The sequence below is a fragment of the Coregonus lavaretus genome (assembly GCF_964263955.1).
Source record: "Coregonus lavaretus genome assembly, chromosome: 38".
Taxonomy (NCBI): Eukaryota; Metazoa; Chordata; class Actinopteri; order Salmoniformes; family Salmonidae; genus Coregonus; species Coregonus lavaretus.
In genome coordinates, this window is record NC_140025.1 from 4,255,083 (window position 1) to 4,277,888 (window position 22,806).

At 45.6% G+C, this 22,806-nt stretch overlaps 1 protein-coding gene across 1 annotated transcript in view; it reads right to left on the reverse strand.

The window, feature by feature from the left end:
• The window catches only part of LOC311112485 (inactive dipeptidyl peptidase 10-like), a gene marked incomplete at both ends in the record, with an annotated part of 52,378 nt that extends 39,388 nt beyond the window's left edge, over window positions 1-12,990 (reverse strand). The window contains one exon of the mRNA XM_084155620.1: window positions 12,928-12,990. Within this exon, the coding sequence (XP_084011746.1) occupies window positions 12,928-12,990 (63 nt within the window). The remainder of the gene's footprint in view (window positions 1-12,927) is intronic.
• Window positions 12,991-22,806: the final 9,816 nt, after the last annotated feature.

Genomic DNA, 22,806 nt, shown 5'->3' on the forward strand with positions numbered 1-22,806 from the left:
TCCTATGCGTAAATGTGTAAATCATCTGAAATATTTCTATGAGAATTACAAATCAACATACATTTTGTTTTTCCCGCATTAAGTATCAATTTTAAATAAACAAGGTATTTCTGCAAGGCAGCAACATCTGATTCCAGCTCTAACATAGCCTTTTCAGCAGTAGGGGCAATAGTGTACATAACAGTTTCATCTGCATACAGATTAATGTTACAGGTTTTGCAGATAGACCAATATTATTTAAATAAATAGTAAAGAGGACATGTCCCAAAATCGACCCCTGCGGGACACCTTTAGTAATATTGAGGTAACTTGACTTATAGTTCCCAAACCACTTGCAAGATGCCTGGTCGAGACCCATTTCAGACAACCTCTGAATGAGTAGGGGATGGTCGACAGTATCAAAGGCCTTGGATAGGTCTATAAATATGGCAGCACAGTGACTAAAGCAATTTAACACATCATTTAAGACAAATGCAGCTGCTGAAACGGTGCTATGTCCAGGTCTATAACCAAACTGGTGCACATTAAGAATATATTTTGGAATGAGCAGGAAAACAGAGGGAGAAATCACTACCACTCTCCCATTAAATATTTAACCAGAGAAATCAGAGACTGTGTGTGTGTGTGTGTGTGTGTGTGTGTGAGTGTGTGTGTGTGTGTATGTGTGTGTGTGTGTGTGTGTGTGTGTGTGTGTGTGTGTGTGTGTGTGTGTGTGTGTGTGTGTGTGTGTGTGTGTGTGTGTGTGTGTGTGTGTGTGTGTGTGTGTGTGTGTGTGTGTGTGTGTGTGTGTGTGTGTGTGTGTGTGTGTGTGTGTGTGTGTGTGCGTGCATGTGTGTGTAAATGCTCTTCTCTCTCACTCAAGGAGAGGTGACCTCCACTAGTGTGTTGAAATACAGTCATATCCTCTGGACTGGAGAGAGTCCACATTGTGTTGTTCTATTCTAAACGAACATGTATAAGAAGACTTCCTCCCTTCTCTCCTTACTCATGCCCTGACTAATTGAGGCAATTTACATGGCAAACATCCGAAGAATACAATGCTAAAATATCATGTATGAATGTCTTGCTGTGGCAATTTGAAACACCGTAATCATCATAGCTCAATTTGAATTGACCTTCATGTGTAGGCTACACCATTTATAGATAGTTGATGAATAGGGTTCGTCTACAGCTCCAGGTGGTTTTCTAAGTGTAATATCCTGGTATTTTTAGCCTGGTCTGCTCTCCCAGTGGGCGAGAGGCTGAGGTAGAGCAGGAGTCTCCTCTGTCTATTAGCATTTTAGGTCATTGGAAACTACTCAAATGAGAGCTTGAAAACTCTATTTCCAAAGAGGTGTCGTCACTTAGTCTTTACTCCTTTTCTTTGCCAAGAATCTTCACACTGATCTTTGGTTGGGCAATTTATCAGAAGTATTATCATTGTGGAGAGTCAAACAGCCTATAATCTTCATTTTCATTCCTCTCTTGTACAAAGAGAAGACACATTCTCCATGTGGTACTCACGGCTCAGAGCTCCGCTGATGTCAGTAATCAAATATTCTCATCTGAAATACTCTCAAATGGCCGACCACCAGGGATGTGTTCCAAATAACATCCTATTCCCCATTTTGTGCACTACTTTTGACTAGGGCTGCATAGGGTTCTGGTCAAAAGTAAATAGGGTGCCATTTGGGAAGCAGCCCAGGAGTTCCTAACTACCAGGGAACAAATGAGAGCCTGTAAGACTGTGTTCCGGAAGACAATGTACAGACAATATTATCCCAAAGGAGGCTGTCGATCTCTCAATCTCAATTACGGCTGCATATTATAGTCTCATAACTCAATCATGCATTCAACAGACTAGGCCCTACACATGGGCCTACTTCTCCACTCTGAGGCACGGTGTCAGAGTGCATCATCTACATTAAACATAGGCCTACAGGAGGGATGAAAACAGCAACACACTCAGACAACAAGACTGCAGAACAACACAAACTCTGAAACAGGTTTTTTTGCTTTCTGTCCAGAGAGGTAGACAGTAGAGAGGAGGAACAAGAGTCCTCATCAAGTCGCCTGTTATAATGGCAATAGACGGACCTAGCCGACAAGCTTTTCCTCTGAATACTAAAGCAGGCAGTGGACATGTATTGGAAGACAATGAGTACGGCTGAGTAGGGATCTGCTGCCCACGGGATAGCCTAGGCCTTTTAAAACCATCCCCAAATACACCAGTGTAGAGAGTTGGCGCTCGACAACAAACTGAACACACAGTGCTACAGTTACCCTGGGGTGCGTCCCAATAATATCTCCTTTCTCATGAAGTTAGCACTCGTTCACTACTTTCCAAAAATATATAATCATTAGATGAGGTGGAGGCACGGGCTAGTGGGAGTTTCCACCATATTTCTTATACCAGCCATTTCTCTTTCAAATCACTGAAGGGAAGTGAACAAGTGCACACGTCGGGAGGAAGGAGCGATAATTGGGACATAGCCCCATTTCCTCACATAAGCGCTATAGTCACCTGAACAAACTCAGAAGGAGATTGTTGGAGCGCTGGCTACACTGACTATATCTACTGCATGCGGTTATTGATAAGCTGTAGTACTATACAGATAGTTACACTCAAAATCACAGACAGATAGATAGAAATATGAGGAAGTTTCAACTATTCTCTACCCACTCCCGTTGGCACTAATAATGGACAGGTCAATTGTTTTTGACCCTCGCTGCCCTGACCATTTTAACAAATAGCCCACCTCCACAAAACACGATTAAAGCACAGCTAACATTTAAATCAGTATGCAGACCATTAAAAATGTGAACTATTATGTGGTGATTATCTGCTGTGATTAGAGAAATCTAATGAAACAAATGAGAAAAATGGAAGAAGATAAACATGCCATTATGATTAATCTTCGCCCATAGCCAGTTGACATAATGATGCATTATAACAGGCAACTGAAGTAGCTAAAGTACACAACTGGCAAAAGGTACATCAACAGCATAGTGATAATCCCTTCAAACATTACATTTTATCCAGAGCGACTTACAGTAGTGAGTGCATACATTTTCATACTTTTTCCCATACTGGTCCCCCATGAGACATAGATGTCTACATAGAATATAAAGTCATATTGGTGTTCAACAAGCGTCTATGTATGTCAGTGCAGGGAGACAATTATCTCTGGGATAGAACAAGTACAGCACTGACACACTTCAGATCCCTCAGGGTCTGTGTCTATGTTTCTCATGGCCCTCTCTCTCCCAGGGATCCATGCCAGCCACAGGGTCTGTGTCTATATTTCTCATTGCCCTCTCTCTCCCAGGGATCCATACTAGCCAGGCACTGGAATCTCTTCACATCCCCTCCCTCTGTCCTCCTCCTCCTCCTCTGTCCTGCTCTTAATCCAGCAGTCCTCCAGGGACTTCAGCCTGTCTGGTAGAAATCCAGAGGCTGTTTTCTCAGAAACAACCACTCTCTAAACTCCCTTCTGACATACTGGGGAAGAGGGGATGGGAGAGGGAATAAGTGGGGTGTTGAGATCCCCCAAAACACACTTTACCTATGTAATGTCCTCCTCAACCATTTTTGGACATGTTGTCGAAATATTTCCCCTATTCAAATCATCCTATCAGGGCGGTTTTTCTTAGATGCCGTGACTCAGGACAGGACAAGACAGGATATATGCTGATTTCCTCTCCCCTGTCCGGTGTGGATTTACTTCTAGCACTGAGCCGTTTCGTCCTCACAGTTGAGTCATATGTCCAGAGGTTAACACAGCCAGTAATGCAGTGTAATTTGTTTCAGTGCGATTCCAAACATTGCATCAGCGCCACTAATCTAGCCTACACGTGACACAGGGAGGAGCCCTGGCCTGGCCTCTGGCGACATGGCGTCTTGATTTTGATTTACATACACAGAAAGAATCCAATATAAAATATATATATATATATACCTCAATATAAAGCATGACAAGACAAACAACCATCAAATTACACCTCCCTTCTATTTTGTTTACAAACATACAGTACAAGTAAGATTGATTATAATTATATTGTGTTCTTCACATAAAATTATTTAAATTGTCCATATAACAATGTTCTGGTCTGGACACTTCTCTCTTGGAACACAGAAATGCTAAACATCCAACACCTTTGTGAAGCTTACAGTAGGTAACCTTGTACATTAATTAAATCCAGTAGAATTTTAATAGACGTTATGAGGCACATTCTGAGTCAGCGCAACATCTACGGACAACGACAAAAACACAAACAAACAGGAAGTATAGGTTAATCTAAGGTGAAGAATTACAGTACATACTACTGCATATAGTCTATTACAGCCACTGTTTACACAGAGTTATAGGTTTATTCCAGACAGAAAACTGGTACTGTATTTGAAGTTTAAGGTCGATATAACAGTCTGGTACTCCAGTCTATCCGCACACTATCCACAGAGAATTCCTTCCTGTTCTAGAACATGTTGCGGAACTGTTGGATACAGCCTACTGTCATAACTCAGTGGAATAACTGAATAACAACTCACAAAGATGTCAATTTATCCAACAAGAGCACCTAGCTGAGGGCTTTACATTTTCTCACAGATTGCTGTGAAATTGTCAATTTCTTGTTGGACTGGCTAGAAAGGGAACCTGGATTACTTCAGCCTTTGATGTTCTCCATGGTGATTTCATGAGTAGGGATGTTGGGTAGCCACAGGACATTTCAACTTTTTGTTTACACTAAATGGTACTCTTCACCTTGTATCCCATCAGTCCCCTGTCCCTGGCCTGTACATGGTGAAATCACATAATTATCCTCCTCAATGTTGGGTTTGATTCATTTACTTCAGCCATAAAGATGTACTGTAGTTCACTTTGATGGAAGTATAAATAAGATAGCAGTACCCTCTAGTGGTCAAGCATGAGACGTGCATGTATGACATTCATACAGCAAGGAATTACTTCAATTACTTGCTGTGCATTACCATTAGGGGGCAGTATTATCCGCCTTAGTTCTCTTTCTCTACGTTTTCACTCTGTCTGATCGAAGCGACATGGTCTGTGGATGTACAGTGTATCAACTGGTGGGGTGTGAAGCACGCTATGATACTCCGATTATTCATCTTTCTGCCAAGCCTCTCTGGTAAAGACAAGAGATACAGAGCTTTTCTTGAGCTTCTGACAATCTTTTGATCCTGCTTTGTGCTTATTCCCAATGCACATACACTGAGTGTATAGATGACCAGGTGAGTCCAGGTGAAAGCTATGATCCCTTATAGATGTCACCTGTTAAATCCACTTCAATCAGTGTAGAAGAAGGGGAGGAGACAGGTTAAAGAAGGATTCTGAAGCCTTGAGGTAATTGAGACATGGATTGTGTATGTGTGCCTTTGAGCGGGGTATTGTAGTAGGTGCCAGGCGCACCGGTTTGAGTGTGTCAAGAACTGCAACGCTGCTGGGTTTTTCACTCTCAACAGTTTCCTGTGTGTATCATGAATGGTCCACCACCCAAAGACATCCAGCCAACTTGAAACAACTGTGGGAAGCATTGGAGTCAACATGGGCAAGCATCCCTGTGGAACACTTTCAACACTTTGTAGAGTCCATGCACCGATGAATTGAGGCTGTTCTGAGGGCAAAAGGGGGTGCAACTCATGATTATGAATGTGTTGTACACTCAGTGTACATACTGAGCAGATGAAACAAACTTGTGAGCAGGGTGTTTATCTGTGAAATTGAAATCCTGTTACAAGTCATATCCGAATGACATAGTTTCTCATCATTTTGAGAAATGTCTTCGTTACTGAAGTGTCAACACTTAAACAAACACAAATTAGTTCCTGTCAATCTTGCAGTAATCAAGCTGCAAGAATACAATTATATGGTCACATCTACCCTCCAAAACCTGCTGTAGTGAACATTAGCATTTCTAGAGCAGAATTCTTAACACGAATTCACACCATAAATCATGCATTTAAATGAGGGGATTAAAACCTGCCTGTCACCCTCAGAGACAGCTTAGAGTTAAGCACAGCCTTGGACAAATCCTAATACCACAGCTCTTTTGAGGATCACAGTTTTACTTCAAGTTTTAGTTGTTACATGCACAAGTACAGTTAAATGCTTAGCTTGCAAGTTCCACCCCACAGTGCAGTATTCAATATAACAAATATTATATATTATATACACTACCGGTCAAAGGTTTCAGAACACCTACTCATTCAAGGGGTTTTCTTTATTTTTTACTATTTTCTACATTGTAGAATAATAGTGAAGACATCAAAACTATGAAGTAACACATATGGAATCATATAGTAACCAAAAAAGTGTTAAACAAATCAAATAATATTTTAGATTTTAGATTCTTCAAATAGCCACCCTTTGCCTTGATGACAGCTTTGCACGCTATTTGAAAATTCTCAAATATAAAATGTATTTTGATTTGTTTAACACTTTTTTGGTTACTACATGATTCCATATGTGTTATTTCATAGTTTTGATGTCTTCAGTATTATTCTCCATTGTAGAAAATAGTAAAATAAAGAAAACCCCTTGAATGAGTATGTGTTCTAAAACTTTTGACCGGTAGTGTACATATCATAAAAACACACGAGAAATAAGAAATAAGAGAGGAAGCTATATGTGGGGTCAGTGCCAGTACCAAATTTAAAATGTGCAGAGATACTAGAGTATTGTGGTAGATATGTATTATTTTTGGAACAATCTTCTAACTGTTCTTACATTTGTTGTTTGGAGGGCACTATGGTGTAGTCGATGAACAGCATTCTCACATAGGTATCCCTATTTTCCAGGTGGGAGAGGGCAGAGTGGAGTGCAATTGATATTGCATAGTCTGTGGATCTCTGTGGCAGTATGCAAATTGGTGTGGGTCCAGGATGTGAGTGCTACAGGGTGCTATAGTCATTGTGGCAGGATGCCTTAGAGTTTTTGGGAACAGGAATGATGGTAGTCAGTTTGAAACATGTGGGGATTACAGACTGGGACAAGGAGAAGTTGGAAATGTCCGTGAAGACGCCTGCCAGCTGGTCTGCATATGGCCTGAGGACATGCCCAGCAATACCGTCTGGCCCTGCGACCTTACAAGTGTTTGACCTGTTTAAAAACCTCACTCACGTCAGCTTCGGAGAGAGAGCTCTTATGTCCCCATTCCCCTTCAAATATCACAGATTTAAATGTACAGTATATCTGTGCCAAATATGTTTTATATCATTCAGAGGTGAAGATAAACCAAAGCATTTTTCTTTTATCTCTTTGGTTAAGCCAATGAAATGTGTGTATTTCATTTCCATAGTAAGACATGTTATTACTTGCCCAAACATAACACTTTCCTTGCATACATGATGCAGCCTTCTATGTCTCTAGCAGTGGAGGCTCCTCCTAAGAGGAAGGGGAGGACCATCTTCCTCAGTGAATTTCAGCAAAATATAAATAGTGAAAACTATACTAAACATATTCACGTCACCAGGTAATTGATTAAAACACACTGTTTTGCAATGGAGGTCTACAGTAGCCTCAAGAGCACTCTGTAGGGTAGCACCATTGTGTAGCTGGAGGACAGATAGTTTCCGTCCTCCTCTGGGTACATTGACTTCAATACAAAACCTAGGAGGCTCGTGGTTCTCACCCCCTTCCATAAACTTACACAGTAATTATGACAACTTCCAGAGGACATCCTCCAACCTATCAGAGCTCTTGCAGCATGAACTGACATGTTGTCCACCCAATCAAAGGATCAGAGAATGAATATAGTACTGAAAGCATAAGCTACAGCTAGCTAGCACTACAGTGCATAACATGTGGTGATTAGTTGATTCAAAGAGAAAGACAATAGTTGAACAGTTTTGAACAAATTAATTTCTTCAAAAATGAAGGAGAAGCAAGAGAGAGAGAGAGCTATATTTCATATTTTTTTCACTTTCACTTACTTAGCTAGCTAATGCAGCTAGATAGTATAGCTTACTCAAACACCCAGCTCAGCTCAAACAAAGCGTTACATAGCTGACTATGGCTATCCAACACTGGAACTCTTCCAAGTCAAGGTAAGTTATATGAAGGTTTGACTTCGAATGGTTTTTTCGCCTGGTCACAGACAGCTGATGTGTTGTGCACTGAAATCCACAAGCGAAGTGAAAAGGTGAGAGGAGGAAGGCGCGTAAATGCGAGAAGGAACGTAGATGCGAGAAGGAATTATCCAACGATCAAAGGGATCATACTATTTGTATGTCGCTGCTATGAAAGTGAACTGTGTTTGCGTGTGATCAGGGGTGTATTCATTCCGCCAATTCTGTTGAAAAACGTAATGAAATGGGGATAAACGTACCTGAAGTTGCCTAATAGAAACTCTTGTTTGCAACTGCTGGATTAATAGGTGCATTTTATCAATATATCAAATCAAATCAAATCAAATTTTATTGGCCACATGCGCCGAATACAACAGGTGCAGACATTACAGTGAAATGCTTACTTACAGCCCTTAACCAACAGTGCATTTATATTTAATAAAAAAGTAAAATAAAACAACAACAAAAAAGTGTTGAGAAAAAAAGAGCAGAAGTAAAATACAATAACAGTAGGGAGGCTATATATACAGGGGGGTACTGGTGCAGAGTCAATGTGCGGGGGCACCGGCTAGTTGAGGTAGTTGAAGTAATATGTACATGTGGGTAGAGTTAAAGTGACTATGCATAAATAATTAACAGAGTAGCAGCAGCGTAAAATGATGGGGTGGGGGGCCAGTGCAAATAGTCTGGGTAGCCATGATTAGCTGTTCAGGAGACTTATGGCTTGGGGGTAGAAGCTGTTGAGAAGTCTTTTGGACATAGACTTGGCACTCCGGTACCGCTTGCCGTGCGGTAGCAGAGAGAACAGTCTATGACTAGGGTGGCTGGAGTCTTTGACAATTTTGAAGGCCTTCCTCTGACACCGCCTGGTATAGAGGTCCTGGATGGCAGGAAGCTTGGCCCCAGTGATGTACTGGGCCATACGCACTACTCTCTGTAGTGCCTTGCGGTCGGAGGCCAAGCAGTTGCCATACCAGGCGGTGATGCAACCAGTCAGGATGCTCTCGATGGTCCTTTGTCTTGGTCACGTTGAGGGAGAGGTTGTTATCCTGGCACCACACGGCCAGGTCTCTGACCTCCTCCCTATAGGCTGTCTCATCGTTGTCGGTGATCAGGCCTACCACTGTTATGTCGTCGGCAAACTTAATGATGGTGTTGGAGTCGTGCCTGGCCATGCAGTCATGGGTGAACAGGGAGTACAGGAGGGGACTGAGCACGCACCCCTGAGGGGCCCCCGTGTTTCTGGGATAATGCTGTTGATGTGACCCATGACCAGCCTTTCAAAGCACTTCATGGCTACAGACGTCAGTGCTATGGGTCGGTAGTCATTTAGGCAGGTTATCTTAGAGTCCTTGGGCACGGGGACTATGGTGGTCTGCTTGAAACATGTTGGTATTACAGACTCAGTCAGGGACATGTTGAAAATGTCAGTGAAGACACTTGCCAGTTGGTCAGCACATGCTCGGAGTACACGTCCTGGTAATCCGTCTGGCCCTGCGGCCTTGTGAATGTTGACCTGCTTAAAAGTCTCACTCACATCGGCTACGGAGAGCGTGATCACATAGTCATCCGGAACAGCTGGTGCTCTCATGCATGCTTTAGTGTTGCTTGCCTCGAAGCGAGCATAGAAGTGGTTTAGCTCATCTGGAAGTCTTGTGTCTCTGGGCAGCTCGCGGCTGTGCTTCCCTTTGTAGTCTGTAAAAGTTTTCAAGCCCTGCCACATCCGACGAGCGTCAGAGCCAGTGTAGTACGATTCAATCTTAGTCCTGTATTGACTCTTTGCCTGTTTGATGGTTCGTCGGAGGGCATAGCGGGATTTCTTATAAGCGTCCGGGTTAGAGTCCCGCTCCTTGAAAGCGGCAGCTCTACCCTTTAGCTCAGTGTGGATGTTTCCTGTAATCCATGGCTTCTGGTTGGGGTAAGTACGTACGGTCACTGTGGGGACGACATCATCGATGCACTTATTGATGAAGCCAGTGACTGATGTGGTGTACTCCTCAATGCTATCTGAAGAATCCGAATATTAGGCTCTATTTAATCTCAGATTCGAAAATGCTAATTAGCATCAGTAGACATCATGCAAGAGTACAAATCCCTGCAAGCTCCTTCATGTTATCTCTAGCTGACAACTTTGCTAAGAGGTATTGTGTAAATTAAAAAATTGCACAAGACAGTTCACAGAATAGTCTATTTACAGTAATTTTGCCAATTTATTCATTACTACATTTAGCTAACATTAGATAGTTAATTCCTTTTTTTCCCTTTTTTTTCCTTTATTACTTTCCAACCCCACCACCCTAATTGGAGTAAACTAGTGAACAACAACGCTTAGGCCTCTACTTCCAAATTATACATACTGTATACATTTTATGGACACAGTCAATTTTACAATAATTATATTTTGTTTGTTTTTACTCCTGAACTTCCTCTACCCTCAACATCTTCATTTTCATGATGTCCATCCGGTTTGCTTCTATAAGCCATATGTTCTTTAGTTAATTCTTACCTTTGCCTCGATTCGTCAGTCTTGTCCAGATCATCATGGCATTTGTAGTTCTTTATGATGGCCACATTAGCAGCTAATTAGCATTTTGTTTTGGGGGGGTAAATACAGGCGAATATATTGATAAAAGTCACCTTGTCTTAGAAAGATTTACACGGTTATCAAAACGTCACGCCAGGGTAAGCCTACAGTGCCTTGCAAAAGTATTCACCCACCTTGGCATTTTTCCTATTTTGTTGCCATACAACCTAGAATGAAAATTGATTTTGGGGGGGTTTGTAGAGCCACCTTTTGCAGCAATTACAGCTGCAAGTCTCTTGGGGTATGTCTCTATAAGCTTGGCACATCTAGCCACTGGGATTTTTCCCATTCTTCAAGGCAAAACTGCTCCAGCTCCTTCAAGTTGGATGGGTTCCACTGGTGTACAGCAATCTTTAAGTCATACCACAGATTCTCAATTGGATTGAGGTCTGGGCTTTGACTAGGCCATTCCAAAACATTTAAATGTTTCCCCTTAAACCACTAGAGTGTTGCTTTAGCAGTATGCTTAGGGTCATTGTCCTGCTGGAACGTGAACCTCCGTCCCAGTCTCAAATCTCTGGAAGACTGAAATAGGTTTCCCTCAAGAATTTCCCTGTATTTAGCGCCACTCCTCCGTAAAGCTCAGCTCTGTGGAGTGTATGGCTTAAAGTGGTCCTATGGACAGATACTCCAATCTCCGCTGTGGAGCTTTGCAGCTCCTTTAGGGTTATCTTTGGTCTCTTTGTTGTCTCTGATTAATGCCCTCCTTGCCTGGTCCGTGAGTTTTGGTGGGCAGCCCTCACTTGGCAGGTTTGTTGTGGTGCCATATTCTTTCCATTTTTTAATAATGGATTTAATGGTGCTCCGTAGGATGTTCAAAGTTTCCCAACCCTGATCTGTACTTCTCCACAACTTTGTCCCTGACCAGTTTGGAGAGCTCCTTGGTCTTCATGGTGCCGCTTGCTTGGTGGTGCCCTTTGCTTAGTGATGTTGCAGACTCTGGGGCCTTTCAGAACAGGTGTATATATATTAAGATCATGTGACAGATCATGTGACACTTAGATTGCACACAGGTGGACTTTATTTAACAAATTATGTGACTTCTGAAGGTAATTGGTTGCACCAGATCTTATTTAGGGGCTTCATAGCAAATGGGGTGAATACATATGCACGCACCACTTTTCCGTTATTTATTTTTAGGAATTTTTGGACTATTTGGACTATTTTGTGTATGTCCATTACATGAAATCCAAATAAAAATCAATTTACATTACAGGTTGTAATGCAAGAAAATAGGAAAAATGCCAAGGGGGATGAATACTTTTGCAAGGCACTGTACACGAAACACAGCCCTTATTTTAAGTGTTTCTAAAATCTCCTATAGGAAAAATGAATGGTGGAAAAATGATTGGAACCATTTCCCTGTTTAACCACTAGTTTTTATGGGTATTATGACTCATACTGTGGTACTCTATGATTACACCCTAGATCAGCTAGATGCAGGCAAGATTGTCAATGTCTGTCACCTTGATTACTAAAATGTATCTCGACCTGTGCACCTACGTCGTAAACTTTCATTCATAGGCTAGGTTGTAGCAACCTCATGATGGGTATAGGGAAAATTTGATTATCACGTATGTTACATTGAGCTGGGTGAATGGAATATGAATGACAGTCATCCAATATGCTGCAATAGAAATAAGGCCATGCTCATTAAAAAAATAATAATCCTCCCTGATCTTAAACGGCACCAACCGCCACTGGTCTCTTGATAGACTACATTTGCAGACACAGAAATAGAATCCATTGGATTCTATTTCTATGTTTGCAGACCATGCAATCACCGTTGTTGCTAAGAGACCAGTTGTGGTCACTTTATTTTTGGTATTTCGGATGTTGATTAAGATAATAACCATTTAATATGCAGCCACTATAATCACTTCATATGACTGGGTTTAATTGTTTGCATAGTGTCTCGTGACAGTTTTATAAATTACGCACATAAGATTGGGTTCTGCCTGCTGAGATTGTTTGAATAACTATTTTCTATAAAGGCAAAAGCTGTGAAGAAACTCATTCATCTTTCAAGTCCAGAAGAGACAACTTTTAGCCTGAGCAACCCACCATTGTGATCGACAGTGATGGATAAAAGGGGATATGAATACGATTGTTTGCGCACACCTGTTCAAACCATTGATCGCAATCCCATTCTTATACAGGCAACATTGTAAGCTACAGGTGGTGATTAGGCTACTGTAGACTTTAGACATAGGATAAATATGACATATATCTGAATTTATAAGTAGGTTGTGCACATCATGCATTATAAAATAAACACACTTACCATATCCTTAGATGATTGGCATGGTATTTGATGAGAGACGCAGGCTGTTTGATTCATCTTGGACACCGTTTCCTTTGATGAAGATAAATACGAATTGATAAAGACAAATGAAATGTGGTCTAGAGTTTTCCAAGCTCAGGGTGCATGTTGCTATCAAACGTGTCCGGTGTCTAGAATACTTTGCAGTTACTGCATTCGATCCTTGTTGCCTTCTGGTGATGAGTTTCTCAGTCGCTGCTCCTCTCTCTCCCTCTGTGAAAAACATATCTGACACACCTCCTCCAAGCAGACTCTGAATATGTTACTGGTTTTACTGGGGTTGCTTCATGAATTGTAGAGAAGAGATAGTATAAAATAAATAGCTACAGCTCATTTTTCTATACAAATGTAAGCTAAGGAACTGGTTATTCAATTGTGTTGTCAAGTGTTTATCGTTTTTGGTTCTTCTGAATTTCAGTAGTAAAACTTGAAATTAAATGTTTTGGTATTAAGCATTTCTTGGTTCAGATTAAAATACTGTTATGCACCTCTGAAATATTGTTCAATTGCCTTCATTGATCTGCTTTCAGGACCACCATCTGTTGAACACTGCAGTAGCCTAATACATTTCTCACAATGTTTCACTCACATTCCTTGAAGAGCTACCTTAGGTTAAGTCCCATTGGATAAAATAAGACCTTGTTTGTAAAACATGTAGACTGAAGGATTTCTGGCATGCCTACACACTGCCTGAATGTGTACATGGGGAGCAATTATCAAGATCCTCAGGCAGTTCTTAAAGGCATGTTGAGCCCACTCATTTATAATTCCCTCTCTTTCCAAATCCATGTTGCATTTACTGAGTGGTTGTCATCTAGTGGAAAATATGTTACTGTAAAATAATTCAACATTAGGGTGCATCATCTGTTTGGTTATCACATTCATGGTATGTGCATTGCACTTGCTGAGATGATCCATGACTGCTGTACATTAAGTGTACAAAACATTAGGAACACCATCCTAATATTGAGTTGCACCCCTATTTGCCCTCAGAACAGCCTCAATTCATCGGGGCATGGACTCTACAACGTGTCGAAAGCATTCCACAGGGATGCTGGCCCATGTTGACTCCAATGCTTCCCACAGTTATGTCAAGTTAGCTGGATGTCCTTTGAGTGGTGGCCCATTCTTGATACACATGGGAAACTGTTGAGCATGAAAAACCCAGCAGCGTTGCAGTTCTTGACACAAACCGGTGTGCCTGGCACCTACTACCATACCCTGTTCAAAGGCGCTTAAATCATTTGTCTTGCCCATTCACCCTCCGAATGACACACATACACAATCCATGTCTCAGTTGTCTCAAGGTTTTAAAATCCTTCTTTAACCTGTCTCCTCCCCTTCATCTACACTGATTGAAGTGGCTTTAACAGATGACATTAGGGCTTTCACCTGGATTCACCTGGTCAGTCTGTAAGTCTATGTCTATGTCAATGCTTTGTACACTCAGTGTACATATTTAAGGACAACCCACTGGGCATCAGTTCAGTTGACTAGTTTTGATTTACAGTTGTCAACTAACGTGAATTCAACATGAAATTAACAAAACATTTCACCATGTCATTGGAGTTAGGTTTAAAGTTGGGTGAAAAGAAATACGAAATTCCCTTATGTTGATGACTTTTTGCAAATCTAATCATTGATTCAACGTCGTCACATAATTTGTTTAGCGTTAAAATGATGTGGAAACAACGTTGATTCAACCAGTTTATGCCCAGTGGGAAATTAATCATTGCCAGCCTCTTCACATTCTTATGTAACTAACAATACTGCTGCTTTAACAATGAGCTAGTGTGCATATCGTCATGATGAAAAATAACCAATATATGAAAGTCATGTAGCTGGGGGACATAATATCAATGCATGTAAATACTATTCATATGGCTATTATTCACAGTTCAGACAGCACAATTATATAAAAGGTATAAGTATTCTGGTAGGTTTTCACATTGTTGCACTTCCATTTAGGCTTTCATTCATCGGCAACATTAATAATTGCCACATTGATCCTAATATTTCCTTCTTCTTTTTATTTCACACTGAGGTGAATTGTTATTATGAAGAGACGCACATGGAGAGGAGGCAGTGTGTCAACAGAGTGGGCTGAAGCTGAGAGAGGACTCAGAGGATGAATACTGGCATAATTATAGAGAATACATGTTGATCTCCAAATAGCAACAGTGCAAACACCACTCTCCTCAAACCAACACTGACACATACATTACATGGACACCTGCTAGTCGAACATCTCATTCCAAAATCATGGGCATTAATATAGAGTTGTTCCCACCTTTGCTGCTATAACAGCCTCCACTCTTCTGGGAAGGCTTTCCACTAGATGTTGGAACATTGCTGCAGGGACTTGCTTCCATTCAGCAACAAGAGCATTAGCGAGGTTGGGCACTGATGTTGGGCGATTAGGCCTGGCTCGCAGTCGGCGTTCCAATTCATCCCAAAGGTGTTCGACGGGGTTGAGGTCAGGGCTCTGTGCATGCCAGTCAAGTTCTTCCACACCGATCTCGACAAACTATTTCAGAATGGACCTCGCTTTGTGCACAGGGGCATTGTCTTGCTGAAACAGGAAAGGGCCTTTCCCAAACTGTTGCCACAAAGTTGGAAGCACAGCATCGTCTACAATGTGATTGTATGATGTAGCGTTACGATTTCCCTTCCCTGGAAATTAGGGGCCTAGCCCGAACCATGGAAAACATCCCCAGACCATTATTCCTCCTCCACCAAACTTTACAGTTGGCACTATGCATTCGGGCGGGTAGCGTTCTCCTAGCATCCGCCAAACCCAGATTTGTCCGTCGGACTGCCAGATGGTGAAGCATGATTCATCACTCCAGAGAACGCATTTCCACTGCTCCAGAGTCCAATGGTGGCGAGCTTCACACCACTCCAGCCGACACTTGGCATTGCGCATGGTGATCTTATGCTTGTGTGCGGCTGCTCGGCCATGGAAACCCATTTCATGAAGCTCCCGACTAACAGTTATTGTGCTGAAATTGCTTCCAGAGGCAGTTTGGAACTCAGTAGTGAGTGTTGCAACCGAAGCTAGGCGCTTCAGCACTCGGCCGTCCCGTTCTGTGAGCTTTTGTGGCATATTACTTCCCGGCTGAGCCGTTGTTGCTCCTAGACATTTCCACTTCACAATAAAACCACGTACAGTTGACCGGGACAGCTCTAGCAGGGCAGAAATGTGACGAACTGACTTGTTGGAAAGGTGGCATTGTCATGGGCCTCTCACTCCACCGGGTTACCACCTTAATTTTCTTCCACTCTGCTCACCACTCTCTCTACTCAGCCTAACTAGCTCCACCTGTCCCTGCTCTGCTCTGCTCTAATTACTCTGCCAGCTGCGCTGCATTACCCACTACCTCTCCCAGTATTTAAGGCCCTGTCTTTCAGCTCTCCGGGGTCAGATCGTCTGCAAAGCTCACACCCGGAACCTGTTTGCTCGCGCTTCTGGCTCACCCTGGTTTTGTGACCCCGGACCTGCCTGTTTTTTGGATACTCTTCTGCCCCAGGAGATCCAGACCTGCTTCTGCCATTACGACTCCTGACTACTCTTCAATCCCGGTAACTCTGACCAGCCTTCTGCCTTGCTACTACGTATTTTGGATTTCCCTTGAACTGTACTGCTGCCTGGTTTCATTCCGCCCTGTTGTGTCTGTGTCTCCCCCCCCCAGGACTTCTGGACCACCCACCACCGGCTTCATAGGACGCATCGCTGCCACTGGGGGGGGGCACAGACCCAGCGCATTGGACGGGATCCCTGTTACCCCTGGAGCCTTCATTCACTCCCTACTTCCCTTTTCCCTTAAGTTTAATAAACTTTCTGGTGTGACGCAATTGTGGTCCTCTGGTCGTCTGTCTGAACCGTGACAGTACGATCTGACCATTATGGACTCAGCGCACACTTTCCCCGACATGGAAACCGATGAGCATGAGCAGCAGTTCCAGCAGCAGCAACAACAACTCGCCATGATCATTCAACTCCTCACCAACCTTACCCCAGCCAGTCTGCCCACCAGCCCAGCCCCCGAGTTACCTGCCCCGGTCATTGCAGCCGCTGCTCCGGAACCCAAGATTGGAAACCCCGAGCGGTTCAACGGCGATTCAACCCAGGTCCGGCCATTCCTGACTAGCTGCCGACTTCAGTTCTCCTTGCAGCCAAGGACCTTCGCCACGGAGGGGGCTAAGGTTGGGTATGCCATCACTCACCTGACGGGCCGAGCTCGACTCTGGGGAACAGCAGAGTTCGAACGTCAAACCCCCGCATGTGCAACCTTCGACCTGTTTGCTGAGGAGATGCTGAAGGTGTTTGACCTGGATTCACCCACCGCAGAGGCGTCTCGTGAACTGTTCAGTATTCGACAAGGCAGACGTACAGTCGCAGACCATTCCATCGACTTCCGAACCCTGGCTAGACGAAGTTCTTGGAACACACCATCGTTGGTGGACGCGTTCTTCCATAGTTTGGCTGACTATATCAAGGACGAGTTGGTCTCCCATGAACTGCCTTCCACTCTTGATGAAGCCATCGCACTGACTGTCAGGATCGACAGAAGGATACAGACCCGTCGTCGTGAGAGGGGGCGCCAAGGTCCACCTACTACCGGCATTCGGAGAGATCCGACTGGGCTCCTGTCATCTACTGCCACTCACCCAGGTCAGCTTGATCAGTCTGAGCCTATGGAGATTGGGCGAGCCTCCCTCACTCCTGCAGAGCGCCAGCGCCGCTTCACCTCAAACCTCTGCCTCTATTGTGGAGGTGATGGACATCGTGTGGTAACCTGCCCTTTAAAGGGCCGAAGCTCACCGGGCATAGGGGGAGTCCGGTTGAGTTCAATGACCATCCAGTCCTCCGACCGCAAACCCCTGCTGCAAGTTCACCTCCGCCTCTCTGACTCAACTCACACCCTGGCTGCTCTGGTGGATTCTGGCGCCGAAGCCAACATAATGGACATCAAGCTGGCACGCCAACTGGGACTGGAGAACCTCCGTTTGACACCTCCTATTCCTGCCCGGGCACTGGACGGACACTTACTCGGATCGGTCACTCATGTCACGGCCCCGGTCTCGATGGGTCTGTCCGGAAACCATCAAGAAACTATCCAGTTTCACCTGCTCCCCTCTCCAGGCCAACCCCTCATCCTGGGTTACCCATGGCTCCGCCGGCACAACCCTCAGCTCGACTGGGTGACCGGGGTGATCAGGGAGTGGGGAGAGGACTGCCACCGAACCTGCCTGCTTGCTGCCGCACTACCCCCTCGGCCAGTACCTACTAACTCCGCTCCTGACCTCTCCAATGTCCCAGAATGCTACCATGGTCTCAGAGAGGTGTTTAACAAAGCAAGAGCCACATCTCTGCCCCCTCACCGACCGTACGACTGTGCCATCGACCTCCTCCCTGGAACAGCTCCTCCAAAGGGTCGTCTTTATTCGTTGTCTGCTCCTGAAAGAAAGTCCATGGAGGACTACATCAATGGCTCTCTGTCCGCAGGATTAATCCGTTCATCTTCATCTCCTGCTGGTGCTGGCTTCTTCTTTGTGGGGAAGAAGGACGGATCTCTTCGCCCCTGCATCGACTACAGGGGACTCAACGACATCACAGTGAAAAACCGTTACCCTCTGCCTCTGCTCACCTCTGCTTTTGAGCTGCTCCAGGGAGCCACTGTTTTTACCAAGTTGGATCTCAGAAACGCTTACCACCTAGTGCGGATCCGGGAGGGAGATGAATGGAAAACCGCATTCAATACACCAACAGGCCACTACGAGTATCTGGTTATGCCTTTTGGCCTCACCAATGCTCCTGCTGTGTTCCAGGCTCTAGTGAATGATGTACTGCGGGACATGTTAAACAAGTTTGTCTTCGTTTACCTGGATGACATCTTAATCTACTCCAGAGACCTGTCTGAACACACCCGCCATGTCCAGCAAGTCCTTCATCGTCTTCTGGAGAATTCCCTCTACGCCAAGGCAGAGAAATGTGAGTTTCACGTCAAGACAGTGGCCTTCCTGGGGTACATAGTGGCAGAGGGAAGTATCCAAATGGATCCTGCCAAAGTATCAGCAGTCACTTCATGGCCAGTTCCGGAGAACAGAAAGAAGCTGCAACAGTTTCTGGGGTTTGCTAACTTCTATAGGAAGTTTATCCGGAACTACAGTACCGTTGCTGCCCCTCTCACTGCTCTAACCAGCACCAAGCAACCCTTCACCTGGACCCCAGCAGCCGACAAAGCCTTCAGTACCCTCAAGGTGAGGTTCACCTCCGCTCCCATCCTCCAGATGCCTGATGTGGACCGGCAATTCATTGTGGAGGTGGACGCCTCGGATGTGGGAGTTGGTGCTGTGATTTCTCAGTGGGCTGCGGAGGATAGGAAGCTCCATCCCTGTGCCTTTTTCTCACGTCGGTTGTCCCCCTCTGAGTGCAATTACGACATAGGGAACCGTGAGCTGCTGGCTGTGAAGCTTGCCTTGGAGGAGTGGCGTCACTGGCTGGAGGGGTCCACCATTCCATTTCTCGTTTGGACCGATCATAAGAACTTGGAGTACATCCGCACGGCCAAACGGTTGAACTCCAGGCAGTCCCGCTGGGCCCTGTTCTTCACCAGGTTTAATTTCACTCTGTCATACCGGCCTGGATCACGCAACACCAAGCCAGACGCCCTCTCCCGTCAATTCCAGAAGGATGACACCCCCTCCAAGGACCCTGTGTCGATTCTGCCAAGTCCCTGCATCGTTGCAGCTCTGACCTGGGCTGTTGAGGAACAGGTGCTGGAGGCTCTCCGTAACCAGCCAGGTCCCAGCACTTGCCCAGCTGACCGCCTTTTTGTCCCCGAAGACCTGAGGTCCCAGGTCGTTCAGTGGGGACATGACTCCCGCCTAGCTTGTCACCCTGGCTCCACCCGCACTTACAACCTGCTCGCCCAGAGGTTCTGGTGGCCCTCTCTGAGGAAGGATGTACGGGAATTCGTCCAAGCCTGCCCCATCTGCAACCAACACAAGTCGTCCTGCCAGCCCCCAGCCGGATTGCTGCAGCCCCTGCCTGTGCCCAGACGTCCCTGGTCTCACATCGCCCTTGACTTTGTCACGGGGCTGCCCCCTTCAAGTGGCATGACCGTCATTCTCACCATCGTTGACCGTTTCAGCAAGATGGCACACTTCATTCCCCTCCCCAAGCTCCCAACCGCCAAGGAGACCGCCCAGGTGGTCCTGGAACACGTCTTCCGGATCCACGGACTGCCAAGGGATGTAGTTTCTGACCGTGGTCCACAATTCTCCTCCGCTTTTTGGAAGGAGTTCTGTCACCTGCTGGGAGCCACAGTCAGTCTGACTTCCGGATTCCATCCCCAATCCAATGGGCAGTCAGAGCGGGCTAATCAGGAGCTCGAGAAGGCACTGCGATGCATGACTTCACGCAACCCCCACTCCTGGTCGCAGCAATTGACATGGGTGGAGTACGCACACAATTCTCTGACCTGCTCTGCCATCGGTATGTCCCCTTTCCAATGTGTTTATGGATACCAGCCTCCTCTATTTGCCAGCCAGGAAGAGGAGGTTACTTGCCCATCTGCACTTGCTTTTGCCCGTCGATGTCGCCGCACCTGGTCACAAGCCCGAGCCACACTCCTCAGATCCGTTGCCAGCTACACTACCGGGGCCAACCGTCGGAGAATTCCTGCTCCCACCTACCATGTTGGTCAAAGGGTGTGGTTGTCATCGAAGAACCTGCCACTCAGGGTGGAGTCGCAGAAGCTGGCACCTCGGTTCATTGGCCCATTCCCTATCATAAGAGTGATTAGCCCAACTGCTGTCCGGCTCCAACTGCCTAATTCCCTGAGGGTGCACCCCACTTTCCATGTGTCTAAGATTAAGCCCATCCATGAGAGTCCGCTGGTCCCTGCTGCGCCTGGTCCTCCTCCTCCACGGCTCGTCGATGGTGGTCTGGTTTACACCGTCCGCCGCCTGCTTCGGTCCAGACGGAGGGGTAGGGGTCTCCAGTACCTCATTGACTGGGAGGGCTATGGACCTGAGGAAAGGACCTGGGTGCCAGCTAGTCGGATTGTGGATAGGACTCTCATCACCGCTTTCCACCAACGGCATCCTGATCAACCTGCAATCCGTAGGGGCCGCCCCAGAGGGGTCCCTAACCGTCCGGCCCGCTCGGCTTCCTGTCCTGTGCCTGATCCTGTCTCGGGACCTGTCCCATCTCCCGACCACGGCCCTCCGGCTTCCTCCGAGGATGAGGACGTTCACTCGGACCGTTCGGAGGAGTTCTAGCCCTCCTCCGGCTCCCCTCCTCCCGCCCGGCGTGGTGTTGCTCTTGGGACTTCTGGGGCCGTCCCTTGGGGGGGGGGTTCTGTCATGGGCCTCTCACTCCACCGGGTTACCACCTTAATTTTCTTCCACTCTGCTCACCACTCTCTCTACTCAGCCTAACTAGCTCCACCTGTCCCTGCTCTGCTCTGCTCTAATTACTCTGCCAGCTGCGCTGCATTACCCACTACCTCTCCCAGTATTTAAGGCCCTGTCTTTCAGCTCTCCGGGGTCAGATCGTCTGCAAAGCTCACACCCGGAACCTGTTTGCTCGCGCTTCTGGCTCACCCTGGTTTTGTGACCCCGGACCTGCCTGTTTTTTGGATACTCTTCTGCCCCAGGAGATCCAGACCTGCTTCTGCCATTACGACTCCTGACTACTCTTCAATCCCGGTAACTCTGACCAGCCTTCTGCCTTGCTACTACGTATTTTGGATTTCCCTTGAACTGTACTGCTGCCTGGTTTCATTCCGCCCTGTTGTGTCTGTGTCTCCCCCCCCCAGGACTTCTGGACCACCCACCACCGGCTTCATAGGACGCATCGCTGCCACTGGGGGGGGGCACAGACCCAGCGCATTGGACGGGATCCCTGTTACCCCTGGAGCCTTCATTCACTCCCTACTTCCCTTTTCCCTTAAGTTTAATAAACTTTCTGGTGTGACGCAATTGTGGTCCTCTGGTCGTCTGTCTGAACCGTGACAGGCATCCTATGACGGTGCCACATTGAAAGTCACTGAGCTCTTCAGTAAAGCTATTCTACTGCCTATGTTTGTCTATGGAGATTGCATGGCTGTGTCCTCGATTGTATACACCTGTCAGCAACGAGTGTGGCAAAATAGTTGAATCAACTAATTTGAAGGGGTGTCCACATACTTTGGTATATATAATGTTGCATAACGCATGCAAGATTGTGACATGAAATATACCTTGATATCATACCTCTGAGTGATGGAGATACAGATATTCCCCCAAAAATGTTAAGGTCTGTAATGTATACAAACTGACTAGCTAAAATCCTTGCAAGCTAGGTTTAACCAGCTAGCTAGCTAGCTACAGTTACTTAATTTCAACTCTGATTTGCAAGCTGAGTAGCTAGTTAGCAGTCGGGGGCTTCATCTGCTAACCCCAAACAGCTCACCGACACTGTTTTCATACAAGTTTATTATGTGTAGGGCAAAAATTAATTAAGAACCGAGCTATGGTGATAACTCATGTCAAACCACTACTAACATCGTCCAAGACAGAAGGGGACCATTATGACTGACCCTTGCTGACATTTGCTAACTCTAATACCTCAAATGAAGCAGTACCACCCTCACTCTTACCAAGCCTACAATAGGACAGAGTAGGTGCATTGCTGCCGTCAGCTAAAAGTCAATATAAATGCCATTTTCACACCCAAGAAGCTATCATTCCTGAGCAAGCTCTGCACTGGTGGTGCCCCGATCCCGCAGCTGAATCAACTTTAGGAGACGATCCTGGCCCTTGCTGGACTTTCTTGGGCGCCCT